The sequence below is a fragment of the Nesoenas mayeri genome (genome assembly GCF_963082525.1).
Source record: "Nesoenas mayeri genome assembly, chromosome: 20".
In the NCBI taxonomy this organism is placed as follows: domain Eukaryota; kingdom Metazoa; phylum Chordata; class Aves; order Columbiformes; family Columbidae; genus Nesoenas; species Nesoenas mayeri.
In genome coordinates this window covers 10,344,596-10,363,525 of record NC_137569.1, presented here as the reverse complement: position 1 = coordinate 10,363,525, position 18,930 = coordinate 10,344,596, and the positions used below count along the sequence as shown (strand labels likewise).

The window sequence follows — 18,930 nt, the reverse complement described above, 5'->3', positions numbered from 1 at the left end:
ACGCATCCCACCACTTTTAGACAACTGTCTTGGGATGAGCTGAATTATCCCTTTTATCCCGTCATGGATAATGGCAAGTTCTGTGCTGGTGCTGAGGGGAACACAGGTCACCAGCCCGGGTGCAGGCACCAGCATTTAGATGGTTTCATGAACACCCACCCCTGTCTAACGATTTGTACCCTCAGTCACAGGCACACAAGGATCACAAGTCATCACCAGCATGGTGGCTGTGAGCACTCAGAAAGCTGCAGCTTGGGATAGACTGCTTCTTGAGAACACGCTTAGCTGGTTTACTTTTTAAAGAAATGCTTTAAAAGGAGATCCTGCTTCTGCATCTTTCTTGAAGCTCAGCACTGTGAAAAGTCATCCTGTATTTGTGGCTTCTCGGGGATTTCCAGTGGTGAGTCTTAGTCGCTGCTGCAAATGGCAGCTCAGCCCCCTGAACTCACAGAGGGACAACCAGGGTGTCCCCCAACCACCTGTGCTGGAGAGGTCTGGACACCGACTCTGCCACACACTCACCCAATGTCCCCCATCCAGCTCCCACACCAAATGCCCTCTGTTTTCAGTCTGCACTTGGGACTAACTGCCCTGGAGCCTGGTTCCCAACACTGTTGTCACTTGTCCCCAGCCACTGAGTGATGTCCCAGAAAGAGTCTCACCTTCCCTGCACTGAGTTTAGCCTGCAGCTCCCGGCACTCCTGCTGCAGAGCTTCAATCTGCTTGTCTTTCGCCAGGAGAGCACTGGCTTGCTCGGTCAGGTCCTTGGCACGCTGGCGGGCAAATGCTTTTTTACACAGCTCCAGACTGGGGCCCTTCAGAGGCACCGGAGCAGTTACCTGCAAGGGAGAAAGACATATGCCTTGGTGTTCATTAACCATCACCCCAACAGCTCCAAAGGACAGACAGACAGAGGAGCATGACAGATATACAGAAAAGTGAGAGGGAAAAAAAAAGGAGGCTGAAGAGAGACCTGATGTCTGAACTGCCTGAAAGGAACTTGGAGCCAGGGGGGTCGGGCTCTGCTCCCCAGGAACAAGCACCAGGAGCAGAGGAAACGGCCTCAAGTTGCGCCAGGGGAGGGTGAGGTTGGATCTGGGAACAATTTCTTCCCCAAAGGGCTGTGGGGCATTGGAACAGGCTGCCCAGGGCAGTGCTGGAGTCACCATCCCTGGAGGGTTGGACAGACAGACATGAGGTTCTCAGGACATGGGGCAGTGCCAGGGGTGGGTTATGGTTGGACTCGATGATCTTGAGGGTGTCCTCCAACTAAAAGGATTCTGTGATTCTACGAAAGAGGAAGGGGTGGATGGAGAAGTGGATGGGAGAAGAGGTGGGAAGGAGAAGGTGCTCAGCAGATGAGGCCAATGGGTGTATTCAGCACAGGGGCTGCAGGCAGGGCAGCAGTGCATGGAGAGAGGAGGAGAAGAACAGGATGAAGGCAGAAAGGTGGGAGAAGGCAGCAGAGAAGAGGACGATGACAGGAAAGGTAAGCATGGGTGCAAGACTGGAGGTGGCCAACCAAGGAAGAGAAATGGAGCTTCTAGTTGAAGATATCCCTGCCCACCGCGGGGAGGTTGGACGTGATGGCCTTTGAAGGTCCCTTCCAACCCAAACTATCCTGTGACTCTGTGATTCTGAGGGTCTCCAGGCAGCAGCAAAGAGGGCTTCAGCATTGATAGGTGGGAGATACAGACAAAGGGGGAGGAAAGAGAGAGCCCAGCAAGGGCCAGCAGGGAGGACTGGGAGATGTTCAGCAGGAGAAGCAGTTCAGCATCATCTGCCCCCTGCACGAGCCTCAGCCCCTGGGCACCTTCTGCTGTTGGGAGACCTGGACCAGCCCAGGAGCCCAGCACATCGGTTCTCCCAGGGCTTACACAGGTCTTCAACTGTCACCACCCCAAAATTTCACTGAGGAAAAAATAAAACAGCATTTGTATTGTTGCTGAAGGGTCTGCATAGCTGTTGGATGTATATCAAAAGATTTCTCTTAACATGGTGTCTGACAGTCCATATGGCAGCAGCTGTTGCCCTGCAAGTACCAAAACCCCATGACAGACGGACAGCGCGGTGCCGGGGGACAGAGAGGGTGGGCAGTGCCAGGAAACCCCCTTCCTGCTCTTCAGCAAAGCTTTCGCTTCCTCCTTTCTATCCTAATGGGCTTGGATTCCCCATCACAATCCCCGGGTTTCTTCCAAGAGAAGGAAAGTTTTCCCTTACTCCACTGCAACTGACCTTTAAGATGTTCATACAAATGCTTGTCTCCAAGATCCCCCATCCTACAACCATCTCCTACGAGTCCTGCACCCTGCCAGATACTAAAGGGTTTGCAACAAACTGCTGATGGGCTGGAAAAAGCAAAACCCATGCAGCTTGCACAGCAAAGGCAAGCAAGGTGTGGATGGGGCCGAGCAGCGTCTCTCACCCCTTCCTGTTTTGCTTTACCGCACTCCTTTTCTTCTTCAAATACTTCCTGTTTCTTTTCGGTGAAGTCAGATGAATTACTTTCACGTCTTGCTCAGGGAAAGTTGAGCCTTAAACTAACACCTAAAGGTAGGGCAGCATGTTTCCAGTGAGAGTCCAAGTAGGAGGAAATTAGAATCATAGAAGACAATCATAGAATCATTTTGGTTCAAAGAGACCATTAAGATCGAGTCCAACCATAATCTAAATCTAGCACTAAACTGTGTCCCTAAGATCCTCATCTATACATGTGCTAAACCCCTCCAGGGATGATGACTCCATCCATTGTTCATAGCCAGGTCCCCGAGCAGGAGCAGAAGGAGCTGCCGATGGCTGGGTTTCATGATTCTTGCCCTGCTGCTGATGTGCAAAGCGTGTTTGCTGTAGGTTTAAGAAAAATTGAAAGAAAGGCCTTTCTAGCTCAATAGAAGTAGCAAGGGAGACGTCCTGGTGATGCTCTCCAGCCCAGCTCCCAGCAGCACTCACCACTTTGAGGTTCGCCTCCTGGAGTTTCCGCGCTCTCTCCTCCAGGCGCTTGGCAATCACTGCCAGCTCCGCGTTCTTCCTCTTCAGGTGCTTCACCTTCTCCTCTGTCTGGGGGAAACAGCTCCTGCGCTGGATAACAGAAGGAGAGGGTCAAGCTGAAGCTCCAGCTCAGCTCAAAGCTGCGTGTTGGGGGTGTTGGGGCACACAAGGTCCATCCCAAGCCCTGGCCGACCCGCTCAGTGCCCACAGAGCTTTTCCCAGCCAGGGCTTGACCTGTTCTCCTACCACTGTGCCAACCATTAAACACCAATGTCTGCTCTGGTTGCCTCTCCAGTCACTGAAACCTGTGTTTATCCTGCTATTTTTGTTAATGTCACCCTTGCTCCCATGAGATGCCCCTCACCCTACCCCGGGCCATCCCACCTGGTCCCCCTCCATCCACAACACCCTTGCCGGCTGGGTCCTGACGGGAAACCCACTTCCTGGTCTCCAGCATCAGTCTGTCCTTCCCGCTCACCCTTTGGCCTTTCTCTTCCAAAGTCTTCCCAGTTTATTTCCCCAGGGTTACAGGACTCAACATATTGCTGAGGATTTGTGCTGCACCACTGCTGAAAGCTTTGCCATCGTCCTTTTTCTCATGACACTGAAGCATGAGTTGGGGGGGACGGCGAGAAAGCAGCAAAGGACTTTATTGTGTTTGCAAAGCAAATTTCCTTTTTCTTCCTATTGATTCTGTTAGCTCTTAATCCCCTTTTATTTGTTATCTGTCCGTTTCAATAAGCCGCCACTTGCCGATGGCTCGTTCTCCCAAGGTTGTATCCAGATGTGTTGTGCTGTCTTTTCACATCAGCAAAAACGTCAAGTCAGCTGATCCTTCCAATTATTTTCCTCTCTACCCTGTGAGATGTCACCACGAGCACTTGCTGTTCTCTGCTTCATCCAGCAGACCAAGGCTGGGTTTTGGGAGTAAGATTTTGTGAGAGCTTACACGATAGTGCTCTGCCAAAATCCAGATGACTGAGAAGAGGTGACCCCCCCCGCCCCAGCATGCACGTCATACTGGATTTATGCTTTTAGCGTAAGAAAATGATCTAAAATATGTGTTTTGAATTTGGTTCTATAGATCTGAAATGCGGAGCAAATGGATTTTTAGGGGCCCATGGTGGCCACGTCCCCATGCCGTGGGGCTGCATGGGGGCTGATGCTCTCCAGGGAGGATGCAGGAGGGGAACGTCCCCCCTTCATATTCCCCGGGGGTCCCTGTGCGCCATGGGAGGGGGACAGGATGGGCAGCCCAGGCTGTAGCAGCCTGGTGGGTTTTGGGTGCTGGGGAGGTGCTGAGGTCCCGGGAGAGCAGGGGGCAGTGCTGCACCATCACCCAGCACCGGGGCCAAGTGAATCAGTGCTTCTGCTTTTCCAATTAAAGAGGAAACAAGAGCGACTTCCCCTCCCCCGCCATCAGCTCACCGCTGCCCTTCTCTCTGCCAGCTCCCCTGGGCAGCTGCCTTAAAGCCTCTTGTGGCTTCCAGCAGGCAAGGAGCACCAGAGAAACATGGCAGAGAGGGAGCAGAGGGTCCCAACTGTGCTCAGCATCACGAGGAAGGGGTCCTGCTGGAGCCAGGGGACCCAAAGCAGCCAGACTCCCTTTCCCCATGGCCCTGCTATAATCCCAAGTGCCAGCATCCCTGGGAGTTGGCAGCAGACAACACCGCACCCTGGCTGGGTCTCCCTCCCCACAAAGCATCCCGAGCGGGCAGCCGGACCAGCCCCCGGCCAGGGTGCGGGATGCAGCTGCGTCCTCTGCTCACCAGCAAGCTGTTCTCCTCGGCCAGGCTGGAGCAGCGGTGCCGCAGGTCCTCCAGCGCGCTCAGGAGCTTCGTGTTCTGGCTCACGAGGAAGCCGTAGTCAGCCTCGCTCTGCAAAACAGTGTGGGAGAGGCAAGGCAGGGCCGAGGGAAGATGGACCAAGCTGCACACTCCTGCGGAAGCCCAGCCTGGCAGGACCGGGTGCTGCAGCGAAGGGGCAGAGTGGAATGTGGAGGCTCATTTCAGGAGGATGTGAGGGGCTGTGTGTCCTTTGGGGGACAAGTGGCCTTCAGGGCTGGGCTACATCACCTGTGGCTGACAGCTACCATCTCATAGCTTTAAGGATGTTTTCAACTTGCCCTGACCCCATGTCATCCCCAGGCACTTGCATTTTGCCATGGTACCATCTAAACCCACTCAAGAGCCAGCAAGAGCACAAGCTGGGACAGCCCAGACACGTGCGCTGCTCCCCACGGCTCAGGGACCACGTGGCTTTCAGAGATGAGAGCTCCTCGTCCGCCCCCCATGGCAGCTCCCCAGTTCGGCCCAGGAGCCACGTCCCAGGCTCTGCCCTCTCTGTGTCGGCCTCAGCTCTGTGAGAAGGCAGCATGCCGGATTTCTTTGCAAAACACCACCTTAATTTTGTGACATCAAACGCAGCAGCAGCTCTGCCGGGAGCTGTATATATAGCTTTGTGGTTACAGCTTCCTGCTCAGCACCGCTCGCCGCAGGCTCGCTGCCGAAGCGGGCTCCCAGGAAGTATTTTTGTGTGCTAGCAAAGCATGTAGCCAAGTGATTGCTTCACAGCTGCCATATGGCAGCAACAAGCCGCGCACCTCGGGAAGAGCGGGCCAGATGTTTTCCCAGCAGCCGGGACCCGCTCCCAACACCCAGCAAGTCTTTGCTGGTGCTGCTGAACAACCGTGACCTTCCTGCTGCACAGCTCAGCTTCTGCAGTTTGCAAGCCAGGGCTACAAGTGAAATGTCCCTTGGCTACCTTATAAATGCAGTTTGCAAGCCAAGGCTGTAAATGGAATGTCCCTTGGCTACCAAATAAATTCTGCCCAAGCTTTCTCAGTTGCAAGAAGTCAGACAAGCAGCTCACAGCACTCAGACTGTGGGGAAGCCTGAAACTGGCTAGAACTCATTACACTTTTGATCATTACTATAATTTGGCTTCTCACTCGTGGCCATTGGAGGAAAAGGGCAGGAGGCCAGAGCCACAAAGGCCACCCCATTGAATCCCGCAGTGTGGCTGCCTGCGCCAGGCTCTCCCAGCCTCTCACACCTACATGGAAATGCCCTGGCAGAGTAGGGAGGGAAAACACAACTCAAATAGACTGAAAACCAGAAATTACCAGCTAGCCCTCCCTGCTGGCCTCACACAGTGTCCCCAGGTCCCACCAGCCCTCTAAGCCACCAAGAGGGGACATGAGGTGCCACAAGCTGACAGGCCCGTGGCAGAGTGGTTTGCAGGTGTCCCCCTTGCAGAAGTCCCAGGGTTTGAGAAAGCTGGAGTGAAATGCCCCATGGAAAAAGAGTGCACTGCTTTCCACTTGTGAGAAAGCACAAATGTATTTGTTTGCTTCTATGCCTTTTTTTCTCCTCCCCATGGCGCACGGCACAGTTACTGCAGCAGCCCCCCGCACCTGGGTGTCCTCTCCTGCTCTCCAGCGGCTCAGCGCTGCTCCAAGGGGGGTCAGACCAGGCCCAGGAACCAGGAGCTCCCCAAATTCAGCGGCCTGGGGGAGCCAAGAAGCTCCCCTGGGAGCCGAGCGCCCTGCCCGGAGCAGTGCTCTGGGCCAGACACCCAGTACCAGATCCCGGGGCATCGGTCCCATCCCTGCTGCTTTAGGGACAGTGAGATGCCCCGAGATGATTTCCCTATTGCCAGCTCCAGAACAGCAAAGCATGTCCTTGGGTGGGACACCCATGTTGGGGATGCTGCGGGTGCTGGTGGGGGACACAGCAGGGGAGTGCTGGTGTGGGGTGACACAGCAGGGGGGGTGCATACTGGGAGGATCCCACCAGCACCTCCTTTGCCGTGCGTGGCAGCGCCTTGGGCTGGTTCACTGCCGCCATCCCCAGAGCCAAGCAGACAGCCCCTGGGATGGAGTCAAAATGCATTATTTCCATCTTCTTGCCACTGACAAGAGGCCTCGAGCTGCTTGTCTGTGCTGGCCTGCACTGAGACAGGCTGAGCAAACCCAGCCAGCGAGCTCTGCCTTGGGACGGGACCTCGGGAGCTTCTGCGGAGGAGCTGATGTGCTCCTGCCTCTCCCTGCCAGGCAGCCGCTGCTTTCCTGTGGGGGACAATTAGCACTTCTAGCGTGGCAGGGGGGTCTTTCAGGGACCTGCATCCAAGTTTCTGTATTTGAAACCCACTTTCTGTAGCTGTAAAACAACATGAAGATCGGGGTGGGATGCAAAGGCTCACAGCCACTCACACTCGTCCTATGGAGCTGTCCCCACTTCAGCTCACGTTTTGTGCCACACTCCAGACCCTATGATGCTGGGATGTCTCCTAGACCATGCAGAGACCTTCCCAGTTCCCGGGGGGCTGCAGGACCTCCAGGCAAGGTTGCTGTGGGGCAGCAGAGCGTGACCATGCGCTCCAGGCCAGGCCGGGCGCTCAGCCAAACCTCCCCAGCACATCCCCACAGCTCCTTGGGGCTCTGCCTGGAGAGGCACAAGGGACATCTGCAGCGAGACAACGTGGAGGCAGGAGGTCCCTGCCGTGCCAGGACGTCTGTCCTCGCTGCCCAGGAAAGCTTTGCCAAACCTTCCCCCTGGTGCTGAGCCAGCGCCGCCTGCGCCAGCTGAACCCTCCTGCAAGACCACGTAGAGCCTGGAACCGAAGGACCGTCTAGACGTCATCCCACGCTCATTAAACATTCATTTCCTATAATGAAATAGCTTTTAATTTATTAACCGCTCCGCCGTTGCTCAGGGTTCCCGCACTGCGCGGCGCAGCCTCGCTGCAGGGCTTGCTCATGGCCCCGTGGACAGTGCTTTTCAAAGGGAGCTGAGGGAATCCTCGGGGAGAAGAGGCTCAGGGGCTCCCTCTGAAGCGACTTGTCTTGATAAAGACACACAGAAGTGCCGCAGGAGCCGCAATCCAGAAGCATCCCTTGGTCGGGGAGGTTTGCAGGGAGCTGGAGCTGGCAGGAGCTGAGGCAGAGCTGAGACGGCGGAGCAGCAGGGGGGTCTCCGGGCTGTCACGATCCCTGGTGCAGGAGCATCCCCAGCCGCTAAAATATTAACCCAAGTGACACGTTCTCTGGCCTTGGGGGAAATTTTCTAAAACCAGAGCAAGGCAAAAAGCAGCAGAGATGCTGAGGGGAGAACAGACCGCAGCTCCTTGTGCAGCCGGCACACAGCTTTGAAGCCTCCAGTTAGAGGGAAATCATCATCACCTGTCACCTCTTTTGGCAGGTAGAACCCAAAATACAGTTTCTTCAGGATGCATTATGAATGAGCCAACAAAGAAAAGCCTCAGCACGGCAGGTGCAAGAAAACTGCTGCTTTTTCACTCAAAAACTTCAAAAAGCAATAGAGAGCTGCAGCAGCTTTGCGGGGAGAGGTGCCCAGCCAGGCTGCTAAATGGGTCACGCAGTTAAAACCCCCCTGAAACACCCAGCATCCAGCGCTGTCTTTAAAGTCCTGCGGAAAACTTGCAGGAAGCCATTTGGGGGACAGTAAATCAAGCGGCGGCGAGGACGACAGCGGCCGCTCTGCAATGCGGCTCCGGCTGCCGGTGCCTCGCGGCACGGCCTGGCACGGACCAGCCGGCAGGGCTCCCCGCGCCAGCCCGGGAACGTGCCAAACGTTCAGCCCAGCCTTGTTTTCAAACCCCTGCAGGGAGCCAGACGGGGAACAGGAATTTACCAGGTGGCCCCATGAGCGAGTGGTCTCCGGTGGCCTTTGGGAACAGGCGGTCTCATGGCTGATTTTAAAACATATACAATTTCAAGGTGTAAAAAACACATCTACTTTCAACACGTCCCTGCAGTGACTTCCCCATGTCCAGCAGATATGGGTCCAGGTTTGCTTTGCAAAAGCCACCTCTGAAAACCAAACCCCTTTGCAGGTGCTTTGCAGACCTATTTCCCCAGTGAAACTGCCCCAGCTCTCTGCTACCCTGGATTTATTAGCCCCACCACATCTTCATTTGAAATCACCAAGCTCCACCATGTCAAAGCCCTTTAGCTGTTCATTCCAGCTGACTGTGGTAATTAGTTTCCTTAACTTCTCAATCCTCGCCACTTGGAGATGAAACCTGTCATTGCCAATCCATTTTCTTCCCTCCGGTTTCAAGGCAATCGGCTCCCTCACAGAACTAAGTTATTTTCCATCGGCTGCTCTTTGCAGTGGCCTCGCTGCGTGTCAAAACCAAGACAAAAATAGCATCCCCTCCTGTTCGGTCAGTGAGTGAGCACAAAACCCGCTGCCGGCACAGCCAGGACGGCTCACGCTGCACCGAGCATCGTCCCAGCGGGGCACAGGGATATTCTTGTTAAAGGTACAGGAGAAGTACGAGACGCTCCTGGTCGCGGTTATTCTGCCATCCTTGGACAGGCAGCGGGTGTCTCACAGCACTTGTTCTACTTCCTTCATTTTGCGCTGGGTTCCTGGTTTCAGACACAAACTTCTCTGTTCTCCATTGTTTGACGGCACTTCCCGGCGCTCCTCGCCCCGCGCGTCGCCAGCTCCCGTTTCCATGAGTCAGCGCTTGCTCCCGCTGCACGTCCCTCCTGCAGCCCAACTACTCGCCCGTATTTATGCGATTTCCTCGTTTATCTGATTGTTATCACCCCATGTAACAAACTCACGGAAGAAAAAATCCATCCAAGGCTTTTAACTTCAAACATACTGCCTCCAGCATGGGGAGTGCTGGAGCCACAAATCACAAGATATTAAGAGAATATTCAGGGGAACGTTCACTAGAGATTTGCTCTTTCTTACACTTTCCCCGTGCGTTCCCTCCTGCACACCCTCTGACCACTGCCAGCTCTTCACACGTTCCTCGCAGTGTGTTTAAAATTAGACATGCAGCTAAAATTGGAATCTCACAAATTCGTGTCCTCTGTATCTTTAAAGCCTCTTAGGAAAGCACCATCCTTGGTCCTGGGAAAACAAACTCAGCCACTCCAGGAGAAAAATGATCTCAGGAGCCATGGCTCGGCTGCCCTGCGATGAGCTCAGCTTCTCCAGCCTCCCAGCCAGGGGGAAGTTAATGTTCCTGCAAAACTGAGACAAGGAGGGTGAGGGCAAAATAAAGTCTCAGGGCGATGCAGAGGGTCAGCTCCACAAAACCCACTGTGGCCGGGTCCAGTGCACCGGAATTTCTCACCTTTAGCAGCAAATCCAAAACTCAAGAGGTTTTGCAAGCAGATGAGAAAAAAATGACACTGAAATACCGCATGGCTGCTGAAAGGCAGCTATGAACCGCTCCTGATGTACTGCACACACGTTTCTTCACCTTTCGCAACCAGACATAAAATAGGGCAGTCGGTTGAGGGGGATGGAGGATTTGGAGAAAGCCTTTTGTTTTTTCCTTTCCCCCAAGGCCAGCCTGTCCCTGTGCTGCAGAGACCTGGGACGGACCCACGGGGACAATGTCCTGAGCAGGGTGCTTGGGGTGCAGCTGCTCGTCTGGCTGAGCAGCCACTGGCGCCATCAGTCCCAGGTTTGCTGCTCGTCCTGCTCTCCGGCGTGGGACAGAGCCCTGCACCCATTGCTCCTTCCAGCTTCTGCTTGGCGAGGTGTGGGTGGCCCCAGACAGGCTTCCCCAGCCGTGACCTGACCCCTCTCCAAGTTAAACAAAAGTTTTGTTTTGCACACCCAAGATCTATGCAGCCAGAAACCGCGGCTGATGCTTTCTGGGGTGTGATCCAGCCTGACCTGCAGTAAGATCCCCGAGTACAACAACATTGTCACCTTCCTGCTCTTGGGTCGTTCGGTGACCCCTGGGCATCCCTCACCTTGTCAGAAGGATGTCTGCATTTCAGAGGAGAAACATGTACAAAGCCTGTTCTACCAACTAGCATTTAACACTGGTGTACAAGCTTCTCCCCTTTCTCTTATCACCCTTCAGAAAGATTTGTCCCAGCCGCAGGACTGTGCTCTGTCCCCACCATGGCCAGGGGACACCGACAGCATCTCTGTTTCATCGCACAGCTTGGGAATGTGTGAAAGCCAGGCTATATCCCATAAAACCTAGTGCGGTTGTAAAATTCAGGTGCCAAGACAGCTAAGCTACCTTTTTCCACCATTGCAGATTTTTCTAGGTGCTGCTGAGCAAGCCATTGAATGTACAGAGCAGTGGGCTCAAGCAACAGTGTTTCCACTAGAAAAAAAGAAGCAAAACGTAGAGGAAGTGGGAAGTAAATGTGTCAACATGGTCAGTGCAGACACAGAAAGACTTTGCAACCCCTACTTCTTGCGTACTCATGTGCGTTGCCAGTTGTTTGAGCTAAAACATGGGTCTTGGCTTCCTACAGAAATTTTGGGGGGGTTTTGTTGTTTAGCTGTGAGCAACGTTCAGCCTAAAGCTCCCAGCACTGCGGGCTCAGGCCCAGACAGTCCCAAGGTCTTTGTGGAGCATCTGGACTCTTTTTGGATGCCACATACTCGATAATTCTATTTTGTAAACACCAAAAAAAAAAAACCTGGAGAAGAATGATAATATTTAGCACTTTGCAGGTTTGGTATTTTGATGGCTAGAGCAGGGACAACTGTTCTCTGTCTGAAATCTCATCCTTCTTGTAACAGATACTCTAATCCAAAGAAACACTTCCTAGAACAGTGTGAGACTTTGGTCCTGCTTTCACTGAGCAGAGAGACTGGATTCCTTTCCACGTCCAGCTGTGGGGAGGCAGATGTGCTCTTCCACCTCGGGAGGCACATCATGCAACTGGAGCAGCGGGTTTTATACGCACAGCTCTGTTTTTGCCCAGATATCTGCTCCACAGTTCTCCCCAACCTGTTCCTGTTTTCCAGATTACTTGCAGTTTCCCACGGGCCAAGAGCACCTTTTCTGCTTGGGTCACATTGCCTTAAAACCTGTTGTAGTTGTCCATGCTCTGGCATGTCAGGAAAGGTGTTTATTGCCCCTCTCAATAAAGCAAGAAATGATTTGGAGAAAGTATAGGATTTTGTCCTGCACTGAGAAGCCCCAAATCTCCAATGGGCTTACCAAGTAACTAAGAGACAGAGGAAAAAGTCATCCCTTGCACCACTCACAAGAGCCAGAGGTGCTGCTTGGTGGTCAACGTGGAAATGTCAACAGCAAGAGCAGCAGAAGACTTACAAGCTGCTGCCCAAAAGGGTGTTTTCCCAGAAGCGCGGTGCAGCCGGCCGGGATGCAGCAGGAGCAGGGCAGCAGGGCACGGCCGTTTCTGCTCGTGTTCGTCCAGCAGGAAGGAAGAACACAGCCACCGGACACCCAAAGCAAGGGAACAAAGATGTTGCCGTGTCCCCTCGCTGATAATTTAGAGATGGTGAAATGAGAAAGCTGCTGAGGCAGAAAATCACGGTGCAGTCATGCCCAGCCCAACATGGCCAACCCCAAAACCTGTTGGCCACCCCCAGTCCAGAGGAGCCAAGGACACGGTGAGGAGGCAATGGCTGGTGTCCCTCATCCTCCATGTCCCACACAAGTGACCTGGCCAAGCCATTTGGACGTCTTTGTACAGAGAGTACGAGCTTACTTAGAAAGACAGTTAAAACAAAAGCTACTTTCCCCTTCATACAACCTCGCTTTGCCTTTTCTCCCATTCATTCCTACGCACGAAGTCGCGCTGTCTCTCCGCGGCAGGCAGCTCTCCGAGGTTGGCCGTACATCCACAGTGCTTGCAGATAACAGCACCAAGTCATCTGCATGAGGCTGAGCATTGCCAAGACAAGAGAAATTAATGCACTCGGATTTTGAGCAAGATGGAGTACAATCCTTTTTGTAATTGGGATTGCGGGAAATGGTGTCTGTAACAGCAAGAACTGGCTTCACTGCCCAGGAAGACCTTCCCGCCCTACTGCCATCTTTTATTCTGCTGACCTACCCTTTCTAGTCAAGGGTACAGCTCTACACACCCTCAGACATTAAATGAATAGTTTACCATCTTTGCCAATGGAAAATCTGAAGCTCTCGAAATGCCGTGAATTCCTGCAAAAGGCGCAGAGCTTACGGTTAAACGCGGTTTGTCATGAACACTTGACATGGAGGATCTCTACCAGCGTTTTATAATTCTGACTGTGTCTGTGCTTTGTGTTATTAAGCCCCACTGAGAGCGAAAGGTTCTTTTGTGGATATTTAAATTCCTGCTGACTGGGGGGGCTCCTTGGTTTAAGCATCTTCAGTTGGGCTTTACAGATTTTTTTAATATTCTCCGCTCCATACGCCCTCAAGGGAAGCTGAGGATTGGCTTTGAAGAAATGCAGATCCAAAGCAACCCCTTGAGAGCGAGGAGCAGTCACGAGAGCCGGCTCTGAGCCCCCTCGCTGTGGCGGTTCATGGGGTGCCCGAGCAGGGACATGAGCTCGTCCCTTCTGTAGGTGCAGCTGGGGAGGTTGGGGTCGAGCAATCCTGGAAGGGAAGGATGCAGGGAACACGCACAAGGCGAATGACCCCCCTTTTCTCTCCTCTACCAATTCAGGGCACGAGGAGAGAGCCAGCGCTTCAGCAACCAAACCATCCCAAGTTTCCCGGGCCAAAGCAGATCCCAGCGGAGCAACATCCCATAAGAGACGCAGACAACTGAGCTCTTGTGGGAAGTGCTCTAAAATCCATCTGACACCATTATGGGAACTTGCCAATTTCCAGCCAGACTGTATCTGTGCCACTTTAACCCCATTTGTCCTACACAGAAGACGTTTTTCTCCTTCTCTGATATTTATTATTATGACTGGGATCCTACACCTGCAGTACCTGCAGATTCTCAGCAGGAAACTGTTTTCTTACCTCCTTTGTCCACGCAGAAATTTTGGAAAGCAAGACCAGAGCGATTTCAAAGGCCCAGGGCCAAGAAAAGGTTCATGAGAGCAAGCCCCCAGTGAGCATTAGTAACGTGGCTGGACACACGTCTGTGTGTTACTCTGCAGAGGAGCCGGGCGATCCTGCGGTGCATGGCAGGATGCAGACACACAGCAAACGGATGGGAAAACATGGGCATGAGTCACAACGAGGGAAATTCCCACCAGACCTATGGAGAACATTCTTCTCCATGAGAGCGCTGCAGCTTCGGGACAGGGTTAGAGAGGTGGTGGGATGCCAGCCCTTGGAGATATTCAACGCTTGCCTGGATAGATGCTGAGCAACCTCTGCCAGCTCTGAAGCCAGCTCTGCTCGGGGCAGGGGGCTCCAAGAGTGTCCTCCAAGCCACCTCCATGACTCCAGAGGTCCCTTGGCAGCCCCCAAATGGGAGAAGGGCAACAGCTCTTTGCCCTCGGCACGCAGGAGAGACCTGAGCAAGAAAGCTGAGATTAACTTGACCTATGGACAGTCTTAACATCTGCCCACAGATTGTCCCTGAGGGGATGGCAGAGCAATAGTGGCGGAAGCCGGGATGCAGGGAAAGAGCTTCCTCATAAAATCAACATCTCTAATGAACTCTGTCAGCCATCAGCCCTCAGGAGGCTCTTCCCCACACCAGGAGATCACTCCCTGAGGCAGCTGTCCTGTTTGCACAAGGCAGCACTGACATCCCAAGGACAGATGTCCTAAAGGAAGCCCAGCTCCAGCAGCAGGACACACTGCATCCGTAGTGCTGGTCCCAGCCTGGCCAGGAGGAGCCACGCTTTTGGAGATGCTCCGTGTCCCCATGTCCCCAGCTGTGACACAGCACCTTGCTCCCTAGGAAGCGGGTTTGAGGATGTGGCTTCCACAGCCCAGCAGCACGAGCACTTGCTCTGCCGGGGACAGCAGCGCTGAGCTCCCTCCTGGGTCTGAACTGGGAGCCTTTCGCATCACTGAAGACATTGACTTCAAGGAGGAAATGCTGATTATTTTTCTTTCATAAAAGGACAAGTTAGCCTTTCTGGGGGTCAACATACTGCCAGTACCACCACGTAATATCACGGCACTACCACAGTACATTGAGTACCACCATGGTACTGCTCCGGTATACTGGCACTGTGGTGATATTACCATGGTGCTGCCACAGCCCCATGGGAGTGGGAAGGGAAACGTTAGTCACCCAGCGAGCCAGGAGCCTCCAGGATCATGGGGAAACACTCAAAACAGCCCAAAGTCCAAGGGAAACTGGATGGCAGGTGCCCAAAACAAGCAGGGTCTTCACCCCCTCCACCATCACCCATGCTCACAGCTGGTGCAGGAGGGACCCACTGCAGGGGTCAGCCCGAGCTGGGTGCATGGGCCCACCCCCAGGGTGCTGGATCACCCACAAACCCTCTTTGCACCAGCCACCTGCCCCCCGCCCCTCCAGCCTTCCCACCCACGCTCCCCCACCACGACTCAGTGCCTTCCTGCTCCCTGCCAGCCGGCTCTCCCCAAGGCACAGAAGACAGTAAGTTTGGCACAACCGATTTGACTCTTGGGATGAACAGAGAAGAGGGGTTGGAGCAGAAATCCTTCACACTCTGCTGCCCCATTTTTGGCTGGGGTGCTTCTGGAGCAGCCAGGGGCTGTGGTCAGAGGCAGACTGAGGACTGGGTGGTTAAATGTGGCCGTTCCCTAAGCATCATGACAAACAACCCTTCAAAAAATACCCATAAGAAACTCTTTGAATAAAACCATTTTCTCTCTCAGTGGGTTTCCAGCAACACCATTTCTCCTGCAAGCCGGTCCAGGCTGCTCCCCAGCCGGGCTCAGGAGCACAGCACAGGCTTGGCTCAAAAACCTCCTGCTAAACCCCGAGCAGCTCTGCTCAGCCCTTCTCCCCCATCCTCAAGAAGAACAGGCTGAGAGCTTATTCCTCCCCTATTTTAAAAGCACCGCAGAGCTACCCCAGGGGATCCCAGGAACATGGCTATTTTTACCCGTGGGAAGGGAGGGCAAGCTGGCCCAAACGGGACAAGCTGATGAACTTCTGTGGCCTGAATCAAGGCGATGAGACTCTAGGGCAGCCTTTTGGGCTGTTTTTAGAGATGCTGCAAGGGGACGGGCATTGTATTGCCTTGAGGTGCCCTGATGCTGTCTGCAGGGATGAGGTTCCCCTCAAGTGCAGGTGCCCCAAGCCCTCCCAGGCTACCCCGAGCGGAGAGGGGCTGCTCTGGAAGGGGGTGGCAGTGAATCCTGTCCCGGCCACTACCTGCAGAGCCACTGATGCTGCTGGAGCGAGGAGATGCTGCAGGGACAGCTCAGCCTTTGCTGTGTCTGCACCAGGTGGGCTCTGCCCAGTGCTGGCCTTGTCAGGGCTCCAGTGAGACCCCCCACCAGCTCCGGCAACGGCCAGGGGAGAGACAGCTGGAAATGCCCATGGAAGGGCAGCGAAGGCAGCAGCTCCTTCTCTCGCATGCGGGTGTGTGGCAGCAGCTCTAGCAGCTCCCAGCCCCACGGGGAAGGTTTTGTGGGTGGCTCAGGCACCGCCAAGCGCAGCTGCTCCCCACCCCCGTCTTGTACCAAGGTGACATCCCCAAACGCTTTTCTCCCCAAAACACGCACCGCCGCACTCCGCCTGCCAGCAAAACCCCCTGGGAGCCGCCTTACCTGGTGGGCTCTGTCCGTCCGGTTCCATCCCAGCCCTTCTATCGTGCGCAGCGGCCTAATGAGCTCCGGCACAGAGCGAACCCGCTGCGGGTCTGCAGGGGGACGGCGGAGGGTGCCTGGGGACTCTTCCTGGGGCTGGGGTGCTCCGGTCCCCTCCAGCCCCGTGGACAGCTGGTGGCTCGTCGTGTCACCGTCAGCCCCCACGCCTTCACGCGTGTCCGTGTCCGGGCAGGCGGAGGCCGCCGGGACGGTATCGCTGTGTCCCGCTGCCGCCGGCTCCGCGCCGGGGACCCCCCGCTCCGGCTGCTCCATGGCTGGGGCAGGGCGCTGGGCTCAGCCGCTGCCGGCGAGGGCTGCCCGTGGCTCCGGGAGCCGCCACGGAAACCCCGAAGGCATCAGAGCCGCGGCGGCGGGAGCAGCCCGGGCCGCGCTCCCTCCCGGCGGGGACGGAGGCGGCGGCAGCAGCAGCATCTCTGCGCCGGGGGAGGCTCCATCCCCGCCTGGATCCGCCGGCTCGGCCCCCCCCGCACACCGTACAAAGGCTGCTGCCCTCAGCCCCCCGCCGCCCCCGGCCCCATCGCCCGCCCGGCCCGGGATGACGCAGCGGCGGGGCCGGGGGAGCCGCCAGCCCCTCACCGCGGCTCCGGGCAGCCCCCGCCGCAGACGCTGCCCAGTCATCAATATGAAGCTCTGCACCCCGGGGGGGGCCGCGCCGCGCCCCCGGGCCGCCAATAGCGGCGGCTCCGCCGGTTTCCATGGCAATGGTGCGGGAATGGGGTTTGCTGCCTATTGATGCGGCAGCGGACAGGAGAGGTGGGAAGCTGTCGGGCTGTCCCCCCACATCACATCACCCCTCTGCACTCCGGGGTCGGGGTCCCTCAGAGCCCCCCAGCAGGCTGGAATGAAGGGTTTGGGGACAGCAAGTCAGCTCCCGGGAAAGCCAGTGGGTTTTCCTCCTTCCCTCCCGCTCTGGTGAGCCATGGGCACGAGAAGGGGCAGCTCAGCTCTGCCTGGGGATGCTCACACACCTTCCCTCAGCCTGCACCAACACCAAAACACAGGCTGGGCCCTGCCTGCACCGTGCCCAGGGCATGGGCTGCCGTGGGCAAGAGGTGGAGAGTGGTGTGAGCACAGCAGGAGGTGGGGGGGTTGATTTGATGTGGGGAGACAGGAGTTAGCAGCATTAACGGTGTGGCAAAGCAGGCACTGCCATCTCTGAGCACACACAGGCACACAGCGGGCAGACGTGTGCTCTGCCTCTCTCTGCCTGCTCCCCGCCTTGCTGTGCCTTTGATAGATCACCTCATTCATCAGGCTGTGCAGCATTAGCGATGCTCAGGGAGAAGCCACCAGACCACCCTGGGGACATCTGTCTGTCCTTGCTCTCCAGCCCCACTCAAAGCTTGACTCACTGCAGAGCAAGGTTTGATGATCCCAAAAACCAAGGAGGGTGGCACAGACCTCAGACCACTGCTGGGCAGCTGGGGACAGGTCCTGCCTCCCTGCGTCCTTGTGTGCAGCAGCATCTCCCGGTCCCACTGCTGGTGCTTCCCAGCTGTGGAGTGGAGACAGCATTTGGCATTTCACAGCGTGTTGCTCTGTTTGTGATCATGGTTCCTGCACCAGGAGAGCTGCTCTGGGCCTCTGCCCTGGGGGAGATGCAGCGCAGGGGCCTTTGGTGGCCCTTTCAAACACTGCTTTATGATCACCTCCTCTGAGAGCTCCATCAGCACATCCAGATGTTTACTGTGCAGATGTGTCAGTGCTCGAAATGGATGCCATTGGCTATGCATCATCTCTGCCTGAGCAGAGCCAGCGCAGGCAAATCACCGAGACAGTTATTTCTCACCGCTGACTGCAAAGGGTGCAGATGACCCACTTAGATGGAGTCCTGCGGTGTGGGGAGTTACCGCCAGGTCTGACAGTCCCATCTCGCAGCAGACAGGGCCCTGCATCCCACCCGAGTCCCGCATCTCAAGCTGTCCATTTTAAGGAGTCCGTGTACATGCTGGAGGAAGCCCCAGGCTGGTGATGAGCAGTGAATACAGCCAACAGACCAAAGACTCCAGACAAGTGATCCCACCTCCCTGTGTTTTCTGGTACCTGTGTATCTTCAGAACACCATCATAAGTGACCCCCTCCACTCCAGGAACAGCTCAGGATGGGTCCCACCACATCCCACTGCTGGGACCCCCCTGGTCCCTGCCCATGATTGTTTCCCCCCAAGTAGACACCAGGCAGGATCTCCAAGCGCTCCACAGCTTGCTGACAAGACAGAATTAGCAGGTTTAATTAGCAGGAGGCGAGAGCCAGTGGTGGGAAGGGAAACGCACCACTGATAAGATCGCGTGGTTGTGAACAGCGCGCACACCGCTCACAGCGCAGCCTCCTTGGAAACCCTGCTCCGACACGACTTGTTTTGCACTTCCACTGCCACGTGCTGCTCAGTCTCTGCTCATCTTATCTGGACCTGCTGCCACCACAGCCCCCCAGGCAGCTCTGCTTCTCTCG

General features: G+C 55.4%; 1 protein-coding gene across 1 annotated transcript in view; it reads right to left on the bottom strand.

The window, feature by feature from the left end:
• The window catches only part of TSPOAP1 (TSPO associated protein 1), a gene marked incomplete at its 5' end in the record, with an annotated part of 74,491 nt that extends 57,760 nt beyond the window's left edge, over positions 1-16,731 (bottom strand). The window contains 4 exons of the mRNA XM_080357367.1: positions 663-839; positions 2,950-3,078; positions 4,758-4,865; positions 16,420-16,731. Coding sequence (XP_080213493.1) covers positions 663-839; positions 2,950-3,078; positions 4,758-4,865; positions 16,420-16,731 — 726 coding nt within the window. The remainder of the gene's footprint in view (positions 1-662; positions 840-2,949; positions 3,079-4,757; positions 4,866-16,419) is intronic.
• Between the last annotated feature and the right edge of the window lie 2,199 nt (positions 16,732-18,930).